This window comes from Rhincodon typus, chromosome 4 (genome assembly GCF_021869965.1).
Source record: "Rhincodon typus isolate 14 chromosome 4, sRhiTyp1.1, whole genome shotgun sequence".
Lineage (NCBI taxonomy): Eukaryota > Metazoa > Chordata > Chondrichthyes > Orectolobiformes > Rhincodontidae > Rhincodon > Rhincodon typus.
The window spans coordinates 44,043,088-44,069,187 of NC_063335.1; the positions used below are offsets into that span (position 1 = coordinate 44,043,088).

General features: G+C 40.4%; 1 protein-coding gene across 1 annotated transcript in view; it reads right to left on the reverse strand.

The window, feature by feature from the left end:
• Positions 1-26,100, reverse strand: part of LOC109915997 (desmoplakin-like) — a 79,904-nt gene that overhangs the window by 52,668 nt on the left and 1,136 nt on the right. Inside the window, exons 2-5 of the mRNA XM_048595741.1 lie at positions 21,025-21,121; positions 9,363-9,514; positions 6,547-6,709; positions 4,074-4,202 (exon numbers count right to left, since the gene is read on the reverse strand). Of these exons, the coding sequence (XP_048451698.1) occupies positions 4,074-4,202; positions 6,547-6,709; positions 9,363-9,514; positions 21,025-21,121 (541 nt within the window). The remainder of the gene's footprint in view (positions 1-4,073; positions 4,203-6,546; positions 6,710-9,362; positions 9,515-21,024; positions 21,122-26,100) is intronic.

The window sequence follows — 26,100 nt, forward strand, 5'->3', positions numbered from 1 at the left end:
GGAGCCAGTAAAGGTGAGTGTAGATGGGGAGTTAGGGAGGGGATAGGTCAGTTCACGGAGGACGGACAGGTCAAGGGGGCAGGATGAGGCTAGTAGGTAGGAGATGGGGGTGGGACTTGAGGTGGGAGGAGGGGATAGGTGGGAGAAAGGACAGGTTAGGGAGGTGGGGACAAGCTGGGCTGGTTTTGGGATGCAGTAGGGGGAGGGAAGATTTTGAAGCTTGTGAAATCCACATTGATACCATTGGGCTGCAAGGTTCCCAAGCGAAATATGAGGTGCTATTCCTGCAACCTTCGGGTGGCATCGTTGTGGCACTGCAGGAGGCCCAGGATGGACATGTCGTCTAAGGAATGGGAGGGGGAGTTGAAATGGTTCGTGACTGGGAGGTGCAGTTTAGTGCGAACCGAGCGTAGGTGTTCCGCAAAGCTTCCAATACTGCAGGTGTGGTCTCACCAGGGCCCTGCATAATTGCAGTAAGACTTCCTGTACTCAAATCTTCTTGCTATGAAGGCCAACATGCTATTTACTTTCTTCACCAACTGCTGCACCTGCTTGTTTATTTTCAGTAACTGGGATTCAAAGACACCTAGGTCTTCTTGCACTGACCCCTTTCCCAATCCATCACCATGCAGATAATAGTATGCCTTCCTGTTTTTGCTATTACCCACATTATACTTCACCTGCCATGCATTTGCCCACTCACCCAACTTATCCAAATCACACTGAAGCATCTTTGCATCCTTCTCAAAGTTTATTGGCCCACCCAGCTTTGCCCCCTCTGAAAACTTGGAAATATTACAATTATTTCTCTTATCCAAATTATTAACACATGTTATCAATAGCTAGTGCTGATCGCTGTAGTATGCCACTAGTCACTGCCTGCCACTGGAGAAAAAAAGACCAGTCTACTCCTATTCTTTGGTTCCTGCCTGCCAACCAGTTCTCCATCCATGTCTGCACACTACTGCCAATTCCTTGAATTTTACATGCTAATTTGATTTGTAGGACCTTACTTGAAAACCTTCCAAAAATCCAAGAAAATCACATCGACTGGCTCCCTCTTATCAATTCTACTAATTACTCCTTAATAAATTCCATTAGATTTGTTGAGCAGGATTTCCCTTTTGAAAATCAATGCTGACTAGACTTGAGATTGAAGATTTGGAGATGCGTAACTGACAGCATGGATCCAGCAAAAACCCAGCATTTCAATAAAAATTGTGCCTTGTTGTAATATTTGCAGTGAGTAACAGGTGCCTAGTGCATTTACGAATAAAGAAGGCCCACACATTGACAAACAGACCACAAATTAGGCCACAGTGGAACTGTAAAATCAGTTTGGAAATGCACGCCACATTGTATTCTTGACATCAGCAATTTAAGTTGGTTTTACTTCCAGTGCAAAAGAATCCGATTTGAGCAGCACACCAATTGCTAGCCTTGCAGTCGTCTGATGCAACAGACACTTCAAAGCACAAAAGTATGGCTAAGTGAATGAAAATGAATTTTGCAGAACATTAGAATATTTATGATATGTACAAATGATTATTGGTCAAGTTCAATGCTAAATACCTAATCATTCTTTTTACTGCAAAATCCACTGCTGAAAAATAAGACACTTCCGTATCTATTTATAAGTATTCTCTCTTAAAGGGTGAAGATAGGCTCAAATAAAACTGTAAAAATTACCAACAGAGGGCAGGATGCCATTTAGCATCTTTAATTTTGCAAAGTTAAGGCAATCTTATTGAAATAGTCATTTCTATGGTTGATCTCAAAGAACTGTAGGCAACCAGCAATAAAAATGTAGTGATGACTATAACAAAAGTCCAGTCTTCACAACCCTGCAAATAAACTTTCCAAGGCATTGCTTTTACTAAGGTAGTGATTTTTATAACATAATAATAGATTTCAGAAATAACACACAGACCACTTGCAGCAAGTCATCTCCTTGACTGTATTACTCAGTAAACCATCAACTGCACATCTTTGCTGTCTGCTCTGAACTGGCTCAGCCTTGGGTTGCTGCTATAATCAAGCACTGGCTTCTTTTCCTCTTCTAATGCAAAATAAAAGCTGTACTTTGGGATGTGGCAATAACTACATGGCAGCTCCACTGCTGGTTAAGAAATTATACTGTCTTTAATGGAACAATCCAACATGGCTCATAGCAAGGCACTTCCTGGGCCTGTAGATCTCAACAAAACATGAACTACATTGGACCAAGAAGCTGTGTTGTTCTCAGGCTCAATTTTAAAATGCGCTCCTCTCATTCACTTTCGTGTTCTTCATAAACACTTCCCACATAAGCTTAATACTTTTAAAGACTTTAAGGTTCTTGCAAAGATTTGTAGCTCAGGTTGTGGATTAGGTTGTTGGCCTGCTCACTGAGATGGCTGGTTATTGTACACCATACTAGGTAACATCATCAGTGTGCTCAGAGGAAGTGATGTTGTTCTACTCCGTTTGATATTTATATGATCTGGTCTGTTAAGTTGGGTTGTATCATTTCCAGTTTTGTTCTGCATGGGTTTGTATAAGAGGTCTAATTCCACACATTTGTTGATTGCATTACGGATTGAAAACCAGGCCTTTAGCAATTCCCAAGCGTGTCTGTGGTTGGCTTGAGCCGGGATGGTCACGTTATCCCAGTTAAATTGATGGCCTTCATTGTTCACTGAGATGTTACCTAGCATGGTGACAAAATGTCTCTAGGATAACCAGCCAGCTCGACGAGCAAGCCAACAACCTGAGCTACAAATCTTCGCAAGAACCTTAAATACCGATGGGCGCAACACACTCAAAACAGTCTAACAATGGGAAACCTTCACCAACCAACTAAGCGCTACCCACGAACAACTCCACTTTCTCCATGAAAGCCTCAGGAACCAAGTACTGCCCCGCAGCATTAAGTACAAATCTCCACTCACCAACACACACTGGCGTGGAAAATAGCTGAATCACCCCAATGTCCAAAAACAAAGTTACGTTGGGACATTATTCAAACAAGCCCCAACTCACTGCAACACACCAGAACTGTGCAGGGAGGAGGAAGAGCACCTATACAAGGTCTTTGTTAACAACAAATATCCCAAAACTTCATCCACAGGTGCCTACTAGATAGACAATGCCAAAAGGCCACACTACCCTATATCAAGAACATATCAGAACTGACAACAAGACACCTACGACCACTAGGAATCCTGGAAGCACACAAACCCACAACCATACTACAACAAACACTCAAAAGGACCAAAGACCCCATACCCACGACATGCAGGACCAATGTAGTTTACAAGATACCTTGCAATGACTGCAACAAACATTACATCGGCCAGACCGAAAGGAAACTAGCCATCAGGATACATGAACACCAGCTAGCAGCAAAACGACACAACGAACTTTCCCGCATCTCAGTGCACTCAGACAATGAAGGCCATCACTTTAACTAGGACATTTAACAAACATGTGGAATTAGACCCCTATACGAACCCATGCAGAACAGAACCAGAAATAACACAACCTAACTTAACAGACTGGATCACATAAATTCCAAGAGGAATAGAACAACATCGCTTTATAGGAGGCCTCACTGATGATGTTACCTAGCATGGTGACAAAATGTCTGTACAATAACCAGCCAGCTTGCCGAGCAAGCCAACAACCTCACTTCTGAAGACTGTTTATAACTACACATCATGCTTCTTCTCAAATACTGAAAATTATAAATGATTGGAGTTTCAGGTAATGCTCATCTAACAAAAAACATCTCTGCCATGAAAACATGGGCCATGAATTTATGATTCTGTAAAGATTTCTGATAGATCTTTAATCTATTTAGACTGCAGATCTCAATGCCCATTTCAGGAATAGAAAAGCTCAGTCGCTATACCTTTCTAATCTTGGAATATTTTAAATTCAAGACAGCTACTCATTCAATTGAAGTATGGTCATTCTTCCAGAATGTCTGTTCCAAGTACAATAACAACGTTCTTTTAAATGTATCTGTTCATTTACAGTAATGAAATTTACTCATTTGTACAAAATACTCAACAATGGCTTTGTTTACTTACCTGTTCCATTCTAGCTTTATCGATTTTCCAGCGAAAGTCTTCTAGGTTCCTATGGTAATTCTTTTGCTCATTTATCTGACATTCTACTGAAGCTGCATCTACTCCCCATTCTTGCACATCCATCAAACTCTGTATGGAAAATGGAATACAACTTTATTGGAATATTGACATTTTATCCCCCTTCTTATTGAGATTTAGATGGCTTTTAAATTTTAAAATTAATGTGGCCGATGTATTGCCTTAATACAGGACTCAAATATTAGAAATTGTATCAGAACGAAACAAAAACAAGTGTGGACACAGTTTCATCACACAGTTCACAAGATTCAGCATGAAGTCAGTACCGGTGACATTTTCTACGTGTAAAGAGCAGAGCTGGTTAACTTTCCTTTACCAACTAAGGTCTATAGACAGATGCCGGCCCTTTAATCTTCCACTCAAGCCACTTTGCATTGAGATGAGATTATGAATATGGCCCACCACCTCATAGTAAATGGTAGCATATCACCAGACATTCCCATTATATTCACTTTGGGGAAAAATGTCTAATTTGTATCTAATCATTGAATCCTTACAGTGTAGAAGGAAACCATTCAGCCCATTGAGTCCACACTGACCCTCCGAAGAGCATTCCACCTAGTCCCACCTTCCTACCGTATCCCCATACTTCTGCATTTCCCATGGCCACATCAGCTAGCCTGCATACCCCTGGGCACTATAGCATGGACAATCCACTTAACATGCACATCTTTAGACAGTGGGAGAAAACCAGAGTACCCAAGGAAACCCATGCAGACACAGGGAGAATGTGTAAACTCCACACAGTCACCTGAGGCTGGAATTGAACACGAGTCCCTGGTGCTGTGAAGTGGCAGTGCTAACCACTGAGCCACCATGCTGCCCAAAAATCTAACTGATCTAAACACCAACATCAGCTAATATCCATTCTAACATCTATTACAAATTATTCATTATCCTTGGCATTCTTCATTAAAAATAAAATCAAATACAGAAAGGTCTACAGACAGATGTTTGCCCTTAAACCAGCCAGTCACTGTAAAACCAATCTAAGTTGCCCAAGAGTCCAATAAATATACTCTGGTTTTTCAAAAGGTTAAAAAAAACCTGAAGAATCATTGTGTAGATGGATTTAGAATAACAAGCACAAAATGATGAACGTTGATAGTGCAGTGGTATCAGAAACTTATAACATTACTACCTGCAATTCCAAGGCAATCATACTTGGAGTAAGAGGACGCTGAAGCTACATAGATGAAAAGAAGGAAACCTAGAACGGACAGCATATTAAACAAAGGGAGCATCCAACTTGTGGATACAAATGCCAAACAGTTGACCAACTGAAGAGTTCCTAATCCAGGTTTTTCTTATTGGCATTTTGTATAATATGGTTCCCTAACCTCCAGCATAAAGTGACATTTGCCAACTGCAGGCACATTTGGATATAAGGACACAGCTGCAAGAGTGACAACTACTCTAACTTGTTAATTCAACAAAACATTTCCAAAACGTCTCAGGTAATAGTCAACAAGCAGCAGTTAAAACATGGGCAGGAATACGGTAAGAGGGTACCAGGGAGCAAACAGCGAAGTCAATAATTTTTAAGTGTGAAATCTTACACAGGCAGTGTGTTTATGACAATGCGGCAATTAAGGTCTCATTTGGTGTTGATTATCATTGACGTTAGTTATTTTATCCTCCACATCAATGCACATTATGCAGGAAGCAGCTGCAATTCTTTTGTTGTCAGACCATCTATGATACTCGAAACATAACCATAGCAACATTAACAGGAATGATTAATGACACCTCTCTGTCAATCAAGGACAGAAGCGGTAAACAATGATGTACTGAGTTCTACTCGATTAATAATTGAGATTCTACAGACATTGCATTATGATAATATTTCACAATGCAAGATTCCCTCAAGTTGTCACTCAGACATTTCTCATTTGGACTCAAAGTGGAGTAAAGAATGACATGATGGAAATCTTATAAAGGATGAATTGAATGAGTCAGTTATTAGTCATAATACATGGAGAATAAAGGCAGGAGAAATCCATCTCCTCTTCAACGAAGACCAGTATCTTCCATTCAAGCCACTTTGTATTCAGATTAGAACATGAATATGGCCTAACATTTTATAATAAGTGATAGCATATCATCAGACATTCCCATTATATTCATTTTGGGGGAAAAATGAAAATTTGTACCTAACTAATTTAAAAACAAACATCAGCTAATATACATTCTAACATCTATTACGATTTATTCATTATCCTTGGTGCACTTTTTAAAAACAACACAACAATTTAAGGGATTAATGGCGTAATGCAAGGTTAGAAAACTGAGGAAAGCAATATTAATTTAAAACCTTAAATATAAAAAAGGCCACTTCATCTATTCATTATTGTATAATTATTTCAAAATGTTTTAATACTGCAATTTGACTTACCTTCTGTTGATGTAGCCAACCGAACAGCTCTTTAGTTGATCTTGAGAGCCCTTCATCCCAGGACTTTCTGGGTCTCTGGGGTGTTAATGTCCTGGTACGGTGAATGATTCGCTCAGTGATTGCTTTTGAAATTGCACGCATTTGACTACGATGGTAATTCACACTGCAGAAGGGTTTCAAAGATAGTGAATACTGATCAGTGAATAGCTGAAGAGGGCACCAACAAACTATCATATTGATCCTCCACCCTTAGGTTTGAAATTCCGTTACCCATATCAATGTTCTTATGTGGATTTAACTTCTCTAGCTACTTCATGGATTCAAATTTTCACCTTTACTGTCTAGGTATAAAACATTACGGAGCAGGAAGGGGTCTTGGTTTGGGATTATGACACGTTGATAATAGTGACTGTCTGGCAGGGCTACACCAGGAGAGGATTGAGGATTACTTAGTTACACTTCCCCCTAAAAAAAACACAGCTGAATTTTCTTTTAAATCTCACTCATCTCCATGTCGTCTGGTTATTATGCTGTCACCAAGAGGAGACTGTTAAATTTAAATTAGGCTCTTGTTCACCTGCAGTAGGAGCCTCAGATGACTTGAAAGATTATGCAAGATGTCACCAAGGCATGATCTCAGGCTGATAAGTAGATTTGGTCTCATCTTAACCGGTTGCTCATTAAGTGAAGGGAGTTAAAATTGGCCCCAAACAGGGCAACAACAGATAATCATGTTATCACAATGCAGAATCTGATGAACCTGATCAACTTTCAACACCATAAAAGTAAATATACAATGGTGTGGCCTAGTTTATTTTCTGTTAACTCTGATTATTGTTGGCTTTCCATAGTCAATCACAAATTAATTTCAAATCAGAGTATGTTTCAGGAACTTGAGGTCATCCAACGTCGTCTTATCCTGGCAACTAAATTTAATAGTAAGTTCAATTAAGGAAAGCTGAACTTGCAATGAAAGTAAAATATGAATTAAATCTTCATTCAGAAGCTTTTTGTTGGAACTTTTAACTTTGACCTACCAAACAAAATTTGGTAAGTTGTATCAAAGTGTGTCAGATTGGATCTCTCCCAAAATGAATGCCTTATCTTAAAGAGACTCAGAGGGATGGGATACGATCGACTGAAAAGTCGAGAATGTCAGTAAACGTTTTAACAATATGATGTAGCAGCATAACATGAAACAGAAGTAAGGTAATTAGTGTTAATTCAAAAATACATATTGGACCCAAGCCAAGGAAAACCATTTTCAAAAAGTTGACATCCATGATCTTTCTTTATACTGTGTACAGTTAAATCAATCTTGTGTCTTGGTCTGTAAAACTGTCCTAATATTGTGCATCAAGCAGGATGACCTCAAAATCTATCTGGATTCTATCATTACAGTAAGTGGTCCAAAATTTTACAAAGAAGTAGCTTTCAGAATTTCAAAGTTTTATCATCTAGATTCATTACTGAGCTATATGGGATGCTAAAGGGGATTATTTGAGGTATAGAAGATGCTAAAGAAAATTGACAAAGCAGACAGAGCAGATGGTTCCCCCTGTGGGGCAATCTAGGATGAGAGCTCATAGTTTAGGTCATGCAGCGGCTGCTTTAAAACAGAAAAGACGACAATTTACTTCTCTCAAAAGGGTTGTGAATCTGTGGAATTCACTACCTATACTGTGGTGGGCACTGGACAGTGAATAAATTTAGAAGGGGAGATGGACAGATTTTTAATTAGTAAGGGTTGAAGATTTATGGGGAATGAGCAGGAGAGTGGAATTGAGGCCAAGATGAGATAAACCACGATAGGATTAAGTGACAGAGCAGGCTCAAGGGGCTCCTCCTACTTCTGGTGTTCTTATAAAATAGTCCATTAGGTAACAATCATTACCAGTAATGGCAAAAAAAGGGCAGGGACAGAGAGAGGAGGACCAATAAGGAGTTTGGAACTATTTTATTCCTTAAAAACACGGTATTTATTGAAATCTTTCCAGTGCAATTTCTTTTTTAATACTAATAAATCATCTAATTTTGATGCAGGATTTGATTCACGAAATGAAATACGTCAATGGTCATTCTTTCTGAAATGACAGCAGAACGTTTTCTCTTTCTGTTGCTTGGCATTCATTTAAATATCAGTATTTTGTTTCATTACAGTGTTTTGGGCTACTGAAGTTTGTGCTAAATGAAACACCTACATTCTGATATGTTGCATTTTGAAACAATGTATCAGATTATTTTAATCAGTGCAACACAAATTATTTCCTTCTAACTTCAAAGTTTTAAGTCATCAATGTATTTCCTGTCTCACTGCCCAAAGAGTTGGCAGATGACCAGTGAGGCTTTATTTGCATAAAGGTTAGATTTCCATCCCCACTTTGGGACGAACTCTTGCCTTAGAATGCTGCTGGCCAATTGGACGTCCGATAATCATCGGCCCAGTCATGCCAGTTTCTCTCTTAAAATGGGAGACAGGTAAGGAGTGAGCAGTTACCACACGCGCTGCATTTTATGATCCCCAACCCCTTTCATCACCCTCAAAACAGCCTGCAAGAGATCGAAAAATTCCACACAATAAGTTCTGAGTTCTGTTTTGTCTGGATGAAGTTTTCTATTATGCATCACAAGATTCAAAAATGAGGTTTCTGTGAACATTTTAACAGGTTTGGAGCAACACATAACCAAGCAAAATCTCCACCATGATCAAAGTGCATAGCGGAGTGGGCCACAAGGCTGCAAAACAACTCATATTCCTATCATTCAACAAGATCTTCAGTACATTTCAGTTTTTAACTTGAAGTAATTGTCCTTACCTTTTTTGGATTGATTCATAAGGTTTCCCATTGCGTTTTAAATCATTAGCGTAGTTTTCAATTACACTGAGTTGCTCACCAGCCACTCTCAACAACTCATCAATTTCCCCTCTGTGTCTTCCATGCAGCCCAGCATCAAAAGCATCTAAATCCTGTAAATGAAACAGCAAGAGAAAGGAAATTGACTCCTGAAGGTCTTAACCAAGGAAAATTCTACTCCACAACACCTATAATTGTGTTCACAGTTCATAAAACATGGTCCAGAAATTCCAATCACCCAAATGAAATTGAAATTTACCTTTTAATCAGGTCTCCCTTTGTTAAGGTGATGTGTGTGGTAGGGGGACCGATACAGTGCTTGCAAGGAGAGAGTTGGAGTCCAGTTTATCAGTTACCCAAGAGCTCAAGTAGGTTTTAATAGATATCCACAAAAAAAAACTAAAAGTTTAAGTTTAGGTCAGTCAGAGCCCTCTGAAATCTCCAACTCTAACCTGGAGTTAGGGACTCTTTTGGAGGTTTCTAGAGATGGGTCAGTTGCCCCATGGAATTTCAATTTCCACACGTCAACCACGTGGGGATCTCTGTGTGGTCCTAATGCACAACTCCAAATCACACACACGCAACAACGAACTGGTCAATGGATTTTCTGCGCAATATGTTATCATTTTATAACATAATTACTTGAATATTCGAAGATGACGCATTACTGGTTCTGTTAAATTAGGAACTCAAACTAATTTTATTTAAATGCATGATGTGTTTTGTGGAGATGTTCTACGTTGCACAACTTATTGAGTTTTTCCTGAAGTAGGGTTACCAAAGAATGCAAGAACAATGAGCAGGCAATTCAGACACTTGAACCTGCTCTGCCATTTAATACGATCATGGCTGACCTCATCCTGGCTTCAACTCCACCTTCATTAACCTTTCAACCCATTGCTAACTAAAAATCTGTCTGTCTTTCTCTTCCTTATATTTATTCAATATCCTGGCATCCATCACTCTCTGGGGTAGTGAATTTTACAGATTCACAACCCTTTGACAGAAGTAATTCTTCATCATCTCTATTTAAAATCTACTACCCATTATACTAAAACTATGATCTCTCATTTTAGAACGCCCCACATGAGGAACACCCTCTCTGTGTCTACTTTATCAATCCCCTTTCAGCATCTCATACCTCAAATAGATCTCCTCACATTCTTCTAAACTCCAGCCCAGTGTAGGCGTAAACTGCTCAATCGCTCTTCCTAGAACTGACTCCTCATCTCTGGAATCAATCTAGTGAACTCCCTTCGAACTGCTTCCAATGCAACTACATCCCTCCTCAAGCCAGAGGGCCAAAATTGTACATAATACTCCACGTGAGGTCTCATTACTGCCTTGTACAGTTGCTGCAACACTTACCTACTTGCTTATTCCAATCCTTTAACGATAAATGCCATAATTCCATTTGCCTTCCTTATTACCTGCATACTAGTTTTCTGCAATTTATGCACAAGGGCCGATGACACTCAGATCCCTCTGCACTGAAGCACCATAAAGGTTCTCTCAATTTAGATAATAAGTTGCCTTTCTATTCCTCAGACCAAAAGGAATAATCTCACACTTATCCATCTTGAACTTTATCTGGGCCAATATCTTCATCTATTTGTAAATTTCTTATTTCTTCATTGCAACTTAGGTGCCCACCTTTGTTAGTGTCATATGCAAATTTGGTGACAGTACTTTCTGTAGTAATTGTAACGAGGTCAGCCAGGTGGATCTCATAGGAGTTCCCTGACTGGGGGCGTTAATCTGGTCCAATCAGGGAGCCCTGGCTGACAGATATAAACAAGAGCGTTAGAGGTTCTGTTCACTCCAACAGCTGGCTCTGAGGGAGCCAGACAAGTGTCAAGTACTATGCACGTGTAGATAAAAGGGTGAATCGGTGATGGGATACCAGCCCCTGGAGTTATTCCACTTTACATTCCTGTATCCAAGTCATTAATATAGATTCTAAGTAGTCGAGGCCCATGGACTGAACAATCTGGCATCCTACTAGGTACACCTTACCAATCGGAAAAGATCCATTTAGCTTGACTTTGTTTTCTGTTTGTTCGTCGAACCTCTTATCCACGCTAATAAATTACCCTAATACCATGGGATCTTAATTTGTGTATTACCCATTTGTGCAGCATCTTATCAAATGCATTCTGGAAAAACAGGTACACTAAATCTACAGCATCCCCATTATCCACATTGCAAATATAGCAAATTAACCAAACATGATTTAGCCTTCATCAAACCATGTAGTCTCTGATGGATTGTATTTTGACTATCCAAATGTCCTGTTATTACTTCCTTAATGCATTCAAACAATTTGCCAATGACATATCAAACTAACTGGTCTATAGTTTCCTACATTTTGCCTTCTTCCATTTTTGAAGAAGGGCATTAGATTAGCATTTTGCCAAACCAATGTGACATTTCCTGCATCCAGAGAATTTTAGAATATTATAACCAATGGATTCGCTATCTCTGCTACCTCTTAAGGCCCTAGGATGTGGGCCATCAGGCCTGAGGACTTGTTTGTCTTCAACCCCGACAGTTGGCTCAGTACTTTTTCCCCTAGTGATGACGATTGTCCTAAATTCCTCTCTTTTTATAATCTCTGTATTATCTATTGCTATTGGGATTGTGCTAGTGTCCTCCGTTGTGAAAACTGTAGCAAAACATTGACTGACTCACTCCATCATTTCTGTGTTCCCCACTATCAACTCCCCAGTCTTATCCACAATGGGACCAACATTTACTTTGGCAACACTCTTCACTTTTATATACTTATGGAGGCTTTTGCCACCTGCTTTTATATCTTGCGCTGGCTTTTTTTTCATAATTTACCTTTGCTCTTTTTAGCAACCCTTTCTTGATCTTTAAAAGTTTTCCAATCATCCAGCCTGCCACTTTCTTTGCAATATGTTAGTCCTTAGTTTTTGTCTTTATATTATTTTTAATTTTCTCCCTTAGCCATGGATGTATTTTCCCCCCTTCTTAGAATCTTTCTTCCTTTTTAGAATATATTTTAGTTGGGAGCAATTAATTATCACCTTAACATCTGCACTGCTCTTTAACTGTCCTAACTTTTAGTCTTCCTGCCCAGTCCACTAAGGCCAAATCTGTCCTTATACCTACATAAATTATCTTTGTTTAACTTCAGAATGCTCGTGTACGAGTCCAGTTTGTCGCCCTCCAACTGAATCTGAAATTCTAGCATGCTATGATCATTCCTCCCTAGATGACCTTTACCATGAGATTTTTAATTAATCCTACCTCATTACACAATAGCAAATCCAGAATAGCCTCCTGTCTGCTCAGTTCCACCACATATTGCTTCAAGAAATTATTTCTAATACATTCAACAAATTCTCCTGAGCTTATCCTTGCCAAGTTGATTAATCCAGTCAATTTGCTTAGAAATCACCCATGATTATTGCTGCAATTTTCTTGCAAGACAATATTTCCTAGTTTTTACTGTTGTTAGTCATATGCCAATTAGCTGTCTGCAGTTCTCAGTTACACAGCAATGATTACTACTCAAGCTCAACTCAGTCAAGGTACACACGGGACAGAAATTTTGCAACACAATGGAGGCAGTGCTTCTAACTACAGGTGAAGCTCTGTAAACACCTTAGATGATATTACACACCTCTGAAGAAGGTAGGACTTGGACTCCAGTCACCTGGCTTCAAAGTAGGGATGCTACCATTGCGCCATAACAGTCCCCGCAGCAAATTTCATCCTTTCTCTCCTGAAGCTGACAAAAATCACTCGGAAATGACTCTGTGAATGTCATGCACAACTTCTGCAACTCATCTAAGAGCCATTCTTCCTGTCAGCCACATAGGTATCACTGACAAATGCAATTTTGTCCCCCGAGATATGTATACACATGCACGCATATGCACACACACACAGAGCCAGCAGATTTCAGTGTAGGAAGCAGAGTCAATTCCCCTCTCCCTAAGTCAAATGTTACTCTGCACCCAATTCCAATCACCACTCCAGCTGAAGATCAGCTCGTTCAATACAAATCAAGAGTTAAAATCACTTTGAACAAGTGGTGGCAAGAATATAGTTAACAGTTGTCTATGGTATGCTGTGTTGTGTGTTGGTAGTTTGTTGAAGCCAGCACGTGTGCATGTGATGGGACTGAACATTACAGTTATTCGCTGGAGCACGGCGGCTCAGTAGAAACTAAGAAACTGAAAGGTCAAGTGACTCTCAATGTCAGTCAAGTGAACGGTAACAGTAGCCTGGTGGTAGGCAACAGTGTAGTATCAAGTCCTACCTACCATGGTGGCTAGTGTTCGGCCTGGTTTACGTTGTGTAATGTACAGTGCATGAGTTTTATATATTTTAATATAATTTACTATAATTTAAAAATCAATCATTCATATGCCTGGAATTGAAAATGTTTAGCTGGAACTTTATCCACTATTAACCAAATGTTGTGCTGTCCATGAACTTATATAAAATATGGTTGTTGTGTAATTCACTTTGTTTAATATCAATACGTTACTACCATTAATGTGACATAGAAAGTGTTGAGATAATGTGATAGATAATGAAAATACAAAGATATATTTTGTTGGCGTGATGCAGAAGTATGAAATTCATATACATTTTAGGATAACATAATTTAGAGTTTGGATCTTTGAACTGTATCATATGTAAATAGTTTGGTTTATTCCTTTCATTCTTCCGCATAATAAACTTATGTTTATTGCTAAAGCCAAATCTACAGTATTATGTTGCTTGTGTTTCAGTCAAAAAACACTTAATGGAAGAAGAAAATATAAGCTATCAAGCCAGAATTCATTCTGGGATCTGACTTGTCCAGTAATAACATCAACTGGGATCAAAAGGATTACAAGCTCCAAATAATGGTACATACACTGGGCACCATCACCTCCATATCCTCAGTTCTTCGCAAGGATAGCGAGCCCTGTAAAAAATGCCTGGACTACTGTCTACCACCACCTCCCACCAGCACTTCAGTCAGGATCTTGTGGAGTTTGCAACCTAAGCTTTGCTCATCAGCAAGAGGAATATCTTAAAAAAAAAACAAAATGAGGGAGTTATGATTACTCTCCTGGAGAAACCCACCTGACTTCAAGTGGGGACTCATCCAGCAGCGTGAATTGAATTGACATTGGGCTAATCCTGCAAAATATGGCCACGAGTAGGAATGGACTTGGATGGGAAAACTATCACTTAAGCACTCACATCACTGCTGCTGAGCTAGTTAGAATGGTCCTTTCCTATTTTTGTTCTGTACACTTCAGCAATCCCTATAAAAAGGACTGTTGTTTAGATCACCGCAAAACTGGAATAACTAGTCACAGCAAGCACAACACATGCTCCATCTTTCTTATTTTTACGCATTTTACATAAAAGATATGTGAAACAGGTGCAGATCCATTCCTTATACTTTTAAATTGGTCTAACACCATTTCAAGATGGCCATCAGAGATGTCACCAAACAGTAAAGATCAATAATGTGACTGTTGTATAACTGACTACAGGCTAGAATAAATCTGATGCCCAAAAACCAACATATGACAATTTCTACCCCAGTGCGTCCATATCATATTTGTTGAACGTGACTAATCCCTCAGGTTTAGGGATCAGGTCTTCCATCTAAAAGGTGTTGGATACTTTTGCCCTAGAAGGGGAAGGCAAGTAGATGCTAGGGAAAACCATGATGTCTAAGCTCTCCTAGGAATTTGGACACGTATTGTTGCTCTTTCATTGCTGCCAAGTCAACATATTGGAACTTCCCACCTAATAGCCCTGCATGAGCACCATCATTGTATGGGCTGCAGCAGTTCTAGAAGAGAGAGATGAAAACTACAGGTAGACAATAAAAGTCAGTGTTGCAATAACTCCCACACACACACCAAGAATGATGTTTTCAAAAAAGGAATCCTGTTCTGCATAACCCAGCTACTCATTCTTAACCAATGACACATTGCAGGAACACCAATAGTGGAAGTCGAGCAAACAATGTCAGCAGAACTTGGACTTCACAAGCTTCAAAATCTCCCCTCCCCCTACCGCATCCCAATACCAGCCCAGCTCGTCCCCGCCTCCCTAACCTGTCCTTCCTCCCACCTATCCCCTCCTCCCACCTTAAGCCCCACCCCCATCTCCTACCTACTAGCCTCATCCTGCCCCCTTGACCCGTCCGTCCTCCCTGGACTGACCTATCCCCTCCCTAACTCCCCACCTACACTCACCTTTACTGGCTCCATCCCCGCCTCTTTGACCTGTCTGTCTCCTCTCCACCTACCTTCTCCTCTATCCATCTTCTATCCGCTTCCCCCTCTCTCCCTATTTAATTCAGAACCCCCTTCCCCTCCCCCATTTCTGAAGGCTCGAAATGTCAGCCTTCCTGCTCCTCTGATGCTGCTTGGCCTGTTGTGTTCATCCAGCTCTGCACTTTGTTATCTCAGATTCTCCAGCATCTGCAGTTCCTACTATTTCGAGAACTTTAATAGATCTGGATGGTAAGCTGGGACACAGCATAACAGGATAAGTAGTAAAACAATGGGTAGTCACGCAAGGATAGCTCTCTGAGACAGTTCTGTTACCAGGGCATTTTGCCAGTAGCAAGGTCAAATGTGAAAATCTGTCTGTTTGAAAAAAGCAGGCTGTGAATTTTCACATTTAAAGGCCTATTAGGGGCCAATTTACAAAACTACCAATGTTTTTCTGGTGGTTTGGTGGAATCTCAGCATAAAGGGTGGACACCAGCTTAATGACAGTGTTTGCCACATAACACCTCCCCCCCAACCCCCACCCCACAACACACACACACACACACACACACACTTTGCAGCAGCGAGTGACAGAAATGGGTGTGCAAAATCAAAGTCATGGTCCATGGAGAGGGTTCTGTGCAGGTACTGCTGTCACATAGCCCCAATAACCCAGCCACTAGGGGTTTCTCATCTGATCTTCATCCTCCTGAGCATTTCATTCCCATTTACTTACCTGTTGGAGGCTCAAGGATACACCCACTAACTCAGCAGCATATGTGGAATGACCTGCCAGAGGAAGTGTACAGTTACAACATTTGAAAGACATTCGGATCAGTACATGAAAAGGAAGGGTTTGGAGGGATATGGGTCAAATGCAGCCAAGTGGAACTAGTTTGGTTTGGGAACATGGTCAACGTGGAATAGTTGGACCAAAGCGTCAATTTCCATGTTATATGACTATCTTACACAGTGAGACACCATTCCACACAGCAGAAAATTTGATGTTGCACTGAAGTAGAAATTTCTTTTCCAGGACACAAATAGGCTTTCCATAAATCAGGCTACAGATATTTTTATTGCTCAGCTTTACCCAAACACAATAGGCAGAACCTTACAGAGGTCTCAGTGACATGGGCTATGGCAAGATACATTGCAGAATTGACCAACAACTGCAGCAAGGCCCATTTCAATGCCGAGATCATCACAGTCTATTGTTTATGCTTTCCATAAGGAATGTGAAGAGATGCTAATTGACAGGGATTAATGCTTGTTCGAGCCAGACACCACTCATTAATATTCAACCTCCCATCCTACCGAAGTTTCCAAATAAGTCGAGATCAGAGAGAGCACCTGAAGGATTCAGCTCTCTGCTTGCTCCAAATCGCCATCATGTTGGATGCTGGGTGCTAAAATCTAAGGGTATACTCCACGGGCACAGGCTACATGCACCATGCTCCATGGCCATGAACATTGGACACTTGGCAACCTCTGAAAGCCCTCACGACTAATGCACCTTCTAAGCTGCACAGCTGGAAAATTCCATACACTCCACTTTGCTTCCTGATCCAGTTGTCTCTTCTTCCAGAAGGCACAGCCAATCATAGGTCTCAGAGGTCCACATAGTGGAAAGAGGGGGAATATTGCTCATGTACATCTCCATTCCACTTACAGGATGCTTCTGCACTTTAATGCTGCAATGGCAAGTTATCATTTATAATGCTGCAAAAACGGCACTCTGTGCTCAGGAACACCCACCCAGCTCATGGTCTGTACCAGGTCGCATCTCTGGGGTGCCCACAACATCCTTTCCTTGCCTTGCATTTCCTTGCTTGCCTTGCCTCTTTGCATTTTACCTGTTCAGCCAGAGACACCAGGCTCATATTACTACAGTCTTGTTTTGCCATTTAGCACAGGCACAAAGGTACGAAGCATATCATGGTTGCCAGCAGGCCTTGGTTAAGTCAAGGAGCATTGCCTTTGCTCATCAGCTCCAGGCAGATTCCGACACAGTCCAGGCTTTCCTGAATTGATCAGAGTCAAAATACCTCATATAAAAGAGGTGAGGAGCTGAATGATCGGCAGTGCACCATCAGAATAATCAGAGCCAGGCAGAGGTTGAAAGTGGGTGGCACAGCTGTTAATTTTGGTGCAGGTGGTGAGGTGTCCTAAATGAATGAGTATGCAATGCAGAGGACATGCAGGGTTTGTTGTTTTGGGGGTGTTGGGTGAGTGAGACCAAGTGGGAAAGTTGCAGGCAATATTGAGAGTAGTGGAGCATGAGCCTTAGCGGAGATGGCTACAGCAGCATACAGTGAGTGAGAGGTTTTCGAGAGAAGATGGTGGAACTTACCTAGGCTGAGTGCAGAAGGACATTGATCATCTTCTTACAGTACTGAGTTTTCCTCTAGGTGGCTGCATGCACTTTAATCAATAGAATAAATAGAAATATAGAAACTAGGAGCAGAAGGCCCTTTAATCATGTTCCATCATTCAATATGATCATGGTTCATCCTCTATCTTGATACCATATTCCCACTTTCTCCCCATATTGTTTAATGCCTTTAAAACCTACAAAAAAAACCAATCATCTCTTTCTTGAATATATTTAGTGACACAGCCTCCACATCCTTTTGTGACAAATAATTCCACAGGTTCACTACTCTGCGAAAAAATGTTTCCTTATCTCAGTGCTAAATAGTCCTAGGTTACTGGGTAGACCGTGTCCCCTGATTCTGGACTGGCCAATCATGGAAAGCATTCTTCCTACATCTGACCTGTCCAGCCCCAGCCCTGTTACAATTTTGTTTCAATCAGATTACCTCTCATCCTTCTAAGTTCTAGTGAACACACGCCCTGTTGAACTGATCTCTCCTCATAGGGCAGTCCTGCCATTTCTGATATTAGCCTCATGAAGTTCCCTATATGGTCGTATATCCTTTCTTAAGTAGTGGGACCAAAACAGCACACAATTCCCTACCTGTGGTCTCAGCATGACCCTGTTTAACTGCAATACGACATCCTTACTTTTGAACACAAATTGTCTTGCAATGAAGGACAATATACATTTGCCTTCTTAATTGTTCCTGATTGTCTACTTTCATTGACTGATGTACAGTAACATCCAGATCCTTTAATACATCCACATTTTCTAATGTATCACCATTCAAATAATACTGTTCCTTTCTCTTTTTCACACCAAAGCGCATGACTTTGCGTTTAGCCACATTGTACCACATGAGCCATGTCCTTCCCAGTCACATAACTTGTTTAAATCACCTTGAAGTCTTCTTGTATTCTCCTCGCAACTCACAATCCCATCCAGTTGTATCATCAAAATATTTCAAAATGTTGTATTTGATTCACTCATCTAGGTCATTTACAAATATTGTGAATAGCTGGGCACAAATGATCCTTGCGGCACCCTACCGTCTGGCGTCTGGAAAAAGACCCAAACTAATGTTAACTAAGAAATCAAAAGATTTTAGCCCAACAAGGAAGAAGGCAAAATAATGTATGCACAACTTAGAGGGATCAGTGATGTCACAAAAATATTTTTTGTGGTAGAGATCACAGGCAGGACGTGCTGTTGTTACACATTCGGCAAGTGACAGATATGCATCCTGGAGATAATACAAATCACAAAAATACCCAATAAAGCATACCTCTTTTGTCCTAGTTACTATAAAACTTTCATATGCACTACTTTGGTTTACCTATCCAGGTCATAAATGAATGTTCTATCTCATTTCTGATTTAAGCTTCACACACTGAGTGCAGTGTCTCAAGATTGTAGACTATCACCAACACCTTCTCAGGCACAGATTCTACTTGCTGATGAGACATGAATGACACTGGCTAAGCCAGCACTTATTGCCCATCCCCAATTGCTGCAGTCCTTAGGAATTGGTACATCAGTGCTGTTAGGAAGGGAGGTTTATGATCCAGTGACACAGTGAAGGATCACTGACATAGTTCCAAATCAAGATGGTTTGTGGCTTGGAGGGGAACTGGGAGGTTGTGGTGTTCCCATGTATCTGCTGTCCCAGTGTAAGTTGTGTGTTTGATAGATGCTGGATAAGTTGAGGCAGTGCATCACATAGGTGACACCATGTTTTTAAGATCTGTATCCAGCCTGGCAAGCACAGAGTATTCTACCACATTCCAGGCTTGTGTTTTGCAGATGTCAGACAGGCTTTGAGGAGTCATGTGGTGAGTTATTTACCTCAGAATTCCTAGCCTCTGACAGGATCTTGTATTTATATGGCTGGTCTAGTTCAGTTTTTCCTTAATATCAACAATTAGGGATTGGCAAAAAAAAGTTCTGACCTTACTAGTGACACCCACATCTCAAGAACAAATATGAAACAAAACACAGCAGAAAGGCTTCATGGAGTCTAGAGGTGAGCTGAATACCCAGCTTCTGCCATACTGTACTGGACCCTGTAGATATGGTTAGTCTGGTTAAGCTTATGGTCAATGAAATTGCCATGATAACAATACAAGGCTTGGTAAGGACAGACTCTCTGTAGTTTAAGGTTGAACACAGCCAATGCTACTTTTTGGAAATATTACCTGTTACTTTTCAACCCAAGGCCATCCCCTTTATTTGAAAAGCAGTCTCAAAAAGCATGAGACATGTTTAAAACACAAGCATTCCTTGCAGAATTGCAGGTTGACAAGTGTTTGATTTGCAGCACATTTAATAATACCATTGGCTTTAGAGACAGATGGAAGCTCAGACAGAAATGTTAACAAGAAGACCAAACTCAAGTTCTCCACTTCACGGATGTTTTTAATTATATTATGCCAACCTCAATAAGAATCAACCATTTTCATTTTTTTTATAAACTGGGGGATAGATATTTGTTTTGGTGCTTGGTACTTTGTTGCACATCTCAATGACCATTGCAAAATATATGCAATACATGATATTTCTATTTATTTCTACTGAAGCTAATATAACCCAACATTTGGTGTGGTGTACAAAAGCTGACATAATCTGTACTGCTATTTTGTCCTGGCACCTTAGAATATTTTTGACTGCTCTATCTCTAAATAATATAGTAACAACTGTAAAGTTGATCATTGGCTGAATCATTGTAGGTCTAATGAAAGAACAAGGAAGACTTTATGGAGGTTGAAAAGAAAACATAACATAGTTATTGGAAGAAACTCTAGAAAAATAACTCTGGAAAGTTTTAAGAACACAGAAAAGCCCAGGGTGAAACACAAGATCATTTACAAATATTTTTTGACTTTTGTTAGATTGAGTGTGCAAAGACATTTCATTGCAATGTGCAATGAAAGGTCTTCTTAAAAATTAATAATCACAATTTTTGATCAGAGCAAGAATTTACCTCTTGCAGCAGTATCTCTGCCCGATGAAGATTGTTCGCACAGCTATCTGTCATCATTTGGATCCAGTTATGTTGTCTTTTAAGTGAGTCCATTTTACTTCAAAGAAAAGAAAGTGTGCATTACATAAATACATTTATCAAAACTCAGTTGATTGTGCTAATGTACGTATCTATTTTTTAAAAATTATTGTATCTTTACCTTCCGAGATTTGTCACTCCTGCCTTCACACCTCTGCTCATTTCTCTCCTTTGCCCTCATTTTCAGATCATACTTTGATCAGTTCCCTTAAAGTTTGGCACTTTCTCCTCCTATGAGCACCCATGTACCATTACAGCTTTCTCACCAAGATATTTTCACTGCTTCCCTCCTTCATCCTGTTCTGATTTCTCAGCCTGAATAATTTCAACCTCCCTGCATGCTTTCTTGCAAGTTCATTGCCCTCTTTTTAACTTCTCCCTCCATGTAAAATACCACAGCCCATATTCACCACTCCCTCAATCTGCCATCATATCAAACGTAGATACAATCTCATCCACCCACTCCAGTCTATGGCATTGAATCTACTCCACAAAAATTATTTTCAGAAATGCAACTGTCTTGCTTCAGTCTCAAAAACTTTGCTGCATCTAATATACTTTTGCTCTCAAATCTGGTGATCCAATTCTTAGTGAAATCGTTACATTCTCTCTCTCTCTCTCTCTCTCTCACTCTGATAGCTGTCTACGTATGGCCCTCAGCTGTGCTCCTTAAAGGCATGGATGCAGATAGGGTGGACAACTGGTATAGCATTCATTACCAGATCAAGTTAGACATTCGCACCCCACTGAAACAGCTCATTAATTCAGGATCATCTGAAGTATAAAGATAAATCTTGTTTCTTTTCTCAACAGCAAATCATCTTTCTCCAGTCTAATCCATCCTCATCTCCAATAAGTGCAACTGCAAAGAGTCCATGGGTGTGTTGATCACACAGATTGAGATCATCCTATCTGCTGCTTTTTGCTACCTAACCCACTACTCCATACCTCTCCACTACCTCCACCCACAAAGCCCACTCTGAACTCTGCTTGCCCATAAGACCACCACAGAGCCTATTGCCAAAGTGTTGACCACCCAATTCTTTTTTTTTCCCTTTTTGGCTCCGGTGATGGTTATCTCCAGGTTCTCTTTCTTCTGGTACTGCCGCAGGTCCCCATGTTAAATCTGCTTTCATTACCCTTTCATTAAAAAGGACCAACTTCTGACCCCACCCGTGTTGCAAACTATCATCCTATTTTCTACCTCCTTTTCCTCTTTCATGTGTGGTCACCTCTTGGATTTTTCCAACTTTTACTTTACCACCCTGCCAAACTACTAAAACTGCTTTCAAAGTCAGAAACAAAATCCTGCATTAATTTGATCATGGTCTGATCAATCTCATGTTGTCTGCAACTTTCAACACAACTGACCACATCCTTCCTCTCCAATAGCTCTCCACAATCGTCCAACTGTGTGGGACTGCACTTGCCTATTCAAGATCAGTATCATTCAATGGCTTACCTTCACATTCACACATCATAATCTCTAATGTTAGGATCAATCCTCATCACACTGGATCCTTTTGTCTACATGCTGTCCCTCAGTAATATCAGAGTGTCATTTGCCACATCCAAGCTAACATCATCTGGTTCACATTACCTCTCTCAACCTGTTCACTCTGTAAACTGTCAGATTCATTACTTAGCAGCCGGTAATGATTGGAGGAACTTTCTATTCAACCAAATATTGGGAAGTTGGGAAGAATGAAGAATTTGGCTGCAGTCTCCAGCAGAAATTTCACAAGCTAGCCACTGACTCCATCCCTTACCCTGGCAAAGATGAGGCTGAACTAGAATAATTACAACCTCAATTTCATGTTTGAACCCCAGGTAAAATTCTGGTTAGACATTCGCACCATTAGTAGGACAACCTACTGTCACTTCTTTAGCATCACTGGACCTTGTCCATGCCTTACCTCATCTGCTTCTGGAACCCCTTCCCAAATCTTTCTTACTTCTCAGCTTGACCATTCCAATACACTCTTAGCTGGTGTTCCATATTCTGTTCCCCCTCTCCACTTGAAACCAGAGGTCATCTAAAGTACTGCCACTCATGTTTGAACTTGCATTAATTCCTATTCATGAGCCAGCTCTGTGCTCACTGGTTGACTTTGAGATGTTTCATCACTGAAAGTCAATTTTAAATTTTTCATCCTCAATTTGAAATCCATCTGGGGCCTCACCCCTCTTAGCTCCATAATGTTCATATCCAGTTCTTCATGACCATCCTTAACTTGAATTACCACACCTTTAGCTGTCAAGGTTCTGAACTTGGAAATTCATTCAAACCACCTCGCTTTCTTCCTTTAAGACACTCCCTGAAGATCTACCTCTGATCAAACTTATGAACATCTTTCCTAAAATCTCTTGGCTTGCCTTTTCTGGGCTTTATAACGCTTCTGTGAAACACCTTGCAATATCTTATTACGATAGAGATGCTTACACAAGTAAAAGGTTGATGCTTCCCTTACACGTTTGTACATTTCAACTCTCACATGCCAGGAAACACTTCGAATATTGGAAATATTTAGGCTAGCAATTCAAAGTGCTAAGATAAAAGGTTGAATACAGTTGGTCCACAAAAGGTGCATGAAGTAAACAGTACATCTAACCATATCTGAACTGAGAAAATTAAACATATCACAACAGCCACTCAAACAACAAAAAAAAATGAATGCAGGGGGTGATAACTTTTTTCAGCCTTTGGTTCACAATAGCAGTGGAGAGGAGGAGGAGGAGAAAGGGTGTAGCAATAGGTTGTAAGATCTTGGAAGAACACAAGCACACAAGATTTCTGACTACTCATTTTAATCCCACTGTTGGGTCCATGGTAGGAAGTGAGGAAAAAAACCTAAAAAAAATGACAATGCCTTCCTCATGATAGTCAACAGTTTATTATTTGTTTGGACAAAATCATTCAGAACATGCCAGTTTTTAGGTGGGTTTTAATACTTTTCAGTAAGTTACAGTTCTCATCACATCATTTCTTCCCTCCACACTCAAAATGTGAAAGAATGAATAAGGAGAATGAAACACCAGGATATTTATATTGTTCCTTTAACATTTCTCAACACATAGAAGAGTTACCAAACTTTGAAACCAACCCAGAGGAGAAGCTTACAGCAAGTACCAACAGGCTTTTTAAGAAGTAGATTCAGAGGGACATCTTAAAGAAAGGAGAAAGAAAAAGAGAAGTCTATGAATGACATTGCAGATGTTAGGACCTAGGCAGTAGAAAGTACTAGCATCTATGGTTGAACCATTAAAATAAGGGATGTGCAAGATGCCAGAACTGGAGGCGTGCAAAGATGTCAGGGATTGTAAAAGAGGAGATTAGAGAGATTGGGTGTGGTAAAACCATTCAGGGACTTAAAACAAACTTGAATCTTAAAATTTAGGTATTGCCAAATTGGAGCCTGAGAGGTCTGCAGGCACGGGAATCGCAGATGAATGAGACATTAGAGTAACTCAGGATACAGTCAACATGGTTTTGGATGAACTCAGGTTTATGAAGGTGAAAGAGAGAAGGGAACTGTTGTAAGTCCACAGGGAAGAAAGGCATCGTTCCTGCAGATGAGCTGCAGTGATGTAATGATGGGCAATGTCACTGAGATTAAATCAACCTTCCCACTTTAAAATGTCCGAAAGCATTTAAAGCCAATGAATTCCTTTTGAAGTATAGCTACTGTCCTCATACAGGGAACAAAGCAGCTCATTCAATACCGCAATGTCCTACAAATCATCCTGTGATCATCATCAGATAAATCTGTTGTAGTGGTGTTAGTTGAAGGATAAACATTATCCAGGACAAAAAAAACACCCCTACTCTAAAAGTGCTTATTTATGAAAATGTGCCTCTTTTCAAGGTACACAATAAAATTTGAACAGTCTTAGAGTCAGAGCCATACAACTGGAAACAGGCCCTTCAGTCCAACTTGTCCATGCCTGTATAAAACTAGTCCCATTTGGCAGCATCTTGCCCATATCTATCTGAATCCTTCCTATTCATGTATCCATCCAGGTGCCTTTTAAAATGTTGTAATTGTACCAGCTTTCACACTTCCTCTGGCAGCTCATTCCATACACGCACCACCCTGTGCAGGAAAATGTTGCCCCTTAGGTCCCTTTTAAAGCTTTCCTCTCTCACCTTAAACGTGTGCCCTCTACTTTTGGACTCTGCACCCTGCAGAAAAGATCTGGCTATTCACTCGATCTATGCCCCTCATGATTTTATAAAACCTCTATAAGGTCATCCCTCAGACTCCGACACTCCAGAGAAAATAGCCCCAGCCTATTGAAGCCTCTCCCTTTAGTTCAAATCCTCCAACCTTGGCAACATCCTTGAATCCTTTCAAGTTTCACAACATCCTTCCGATAGCAGGGAGACCAGAACTGAACACAGGATTTGAAAAGTGGCCTAACCAATGTCCTATATATCCTGATCATGACCTCCCAACTGCCATACCCAATTCACTGACCAATAAACGTAAGCATACTAACTGCCTTCCTCACTATCCTATCTGCCTGGGGCTTTACTTTCAAGGAACACTGAATCTGCACTCTAAGGCCTCTTTATTCAGCAACACTCCACAGGACCGTGCTATTAATTGTAACATCCTGCCCTGATTTGCCTTTCCAAAATGCAGCACCTCACATTTATCTAAATGAAACTCCATCTGCCAATCCTTGGCCCATTGGCCCATCTGATCAAGGTCCTATTGCACTCTGAGGTAACCTTCTTCACTGTCCACTACACGTCCAATTTTGGTGTCATCTGCAAACTTACTAACCATACCTCCTATATCCACATCCAAATCACTTATATAAATGATGAAAAGCAGTGGACCTAGCACCGATCATCTGCTCAATATTTTGAAGGGAAATAAAAGCCATGGTTCCAGGTAATATCGGTGAATAAAGAAGCTTGTTGAAACAGAATTGGTATTTTTTAGAGACAACAAGGTGCAGGGCTGGATGAACACAGCAGGCCAAGCAGCA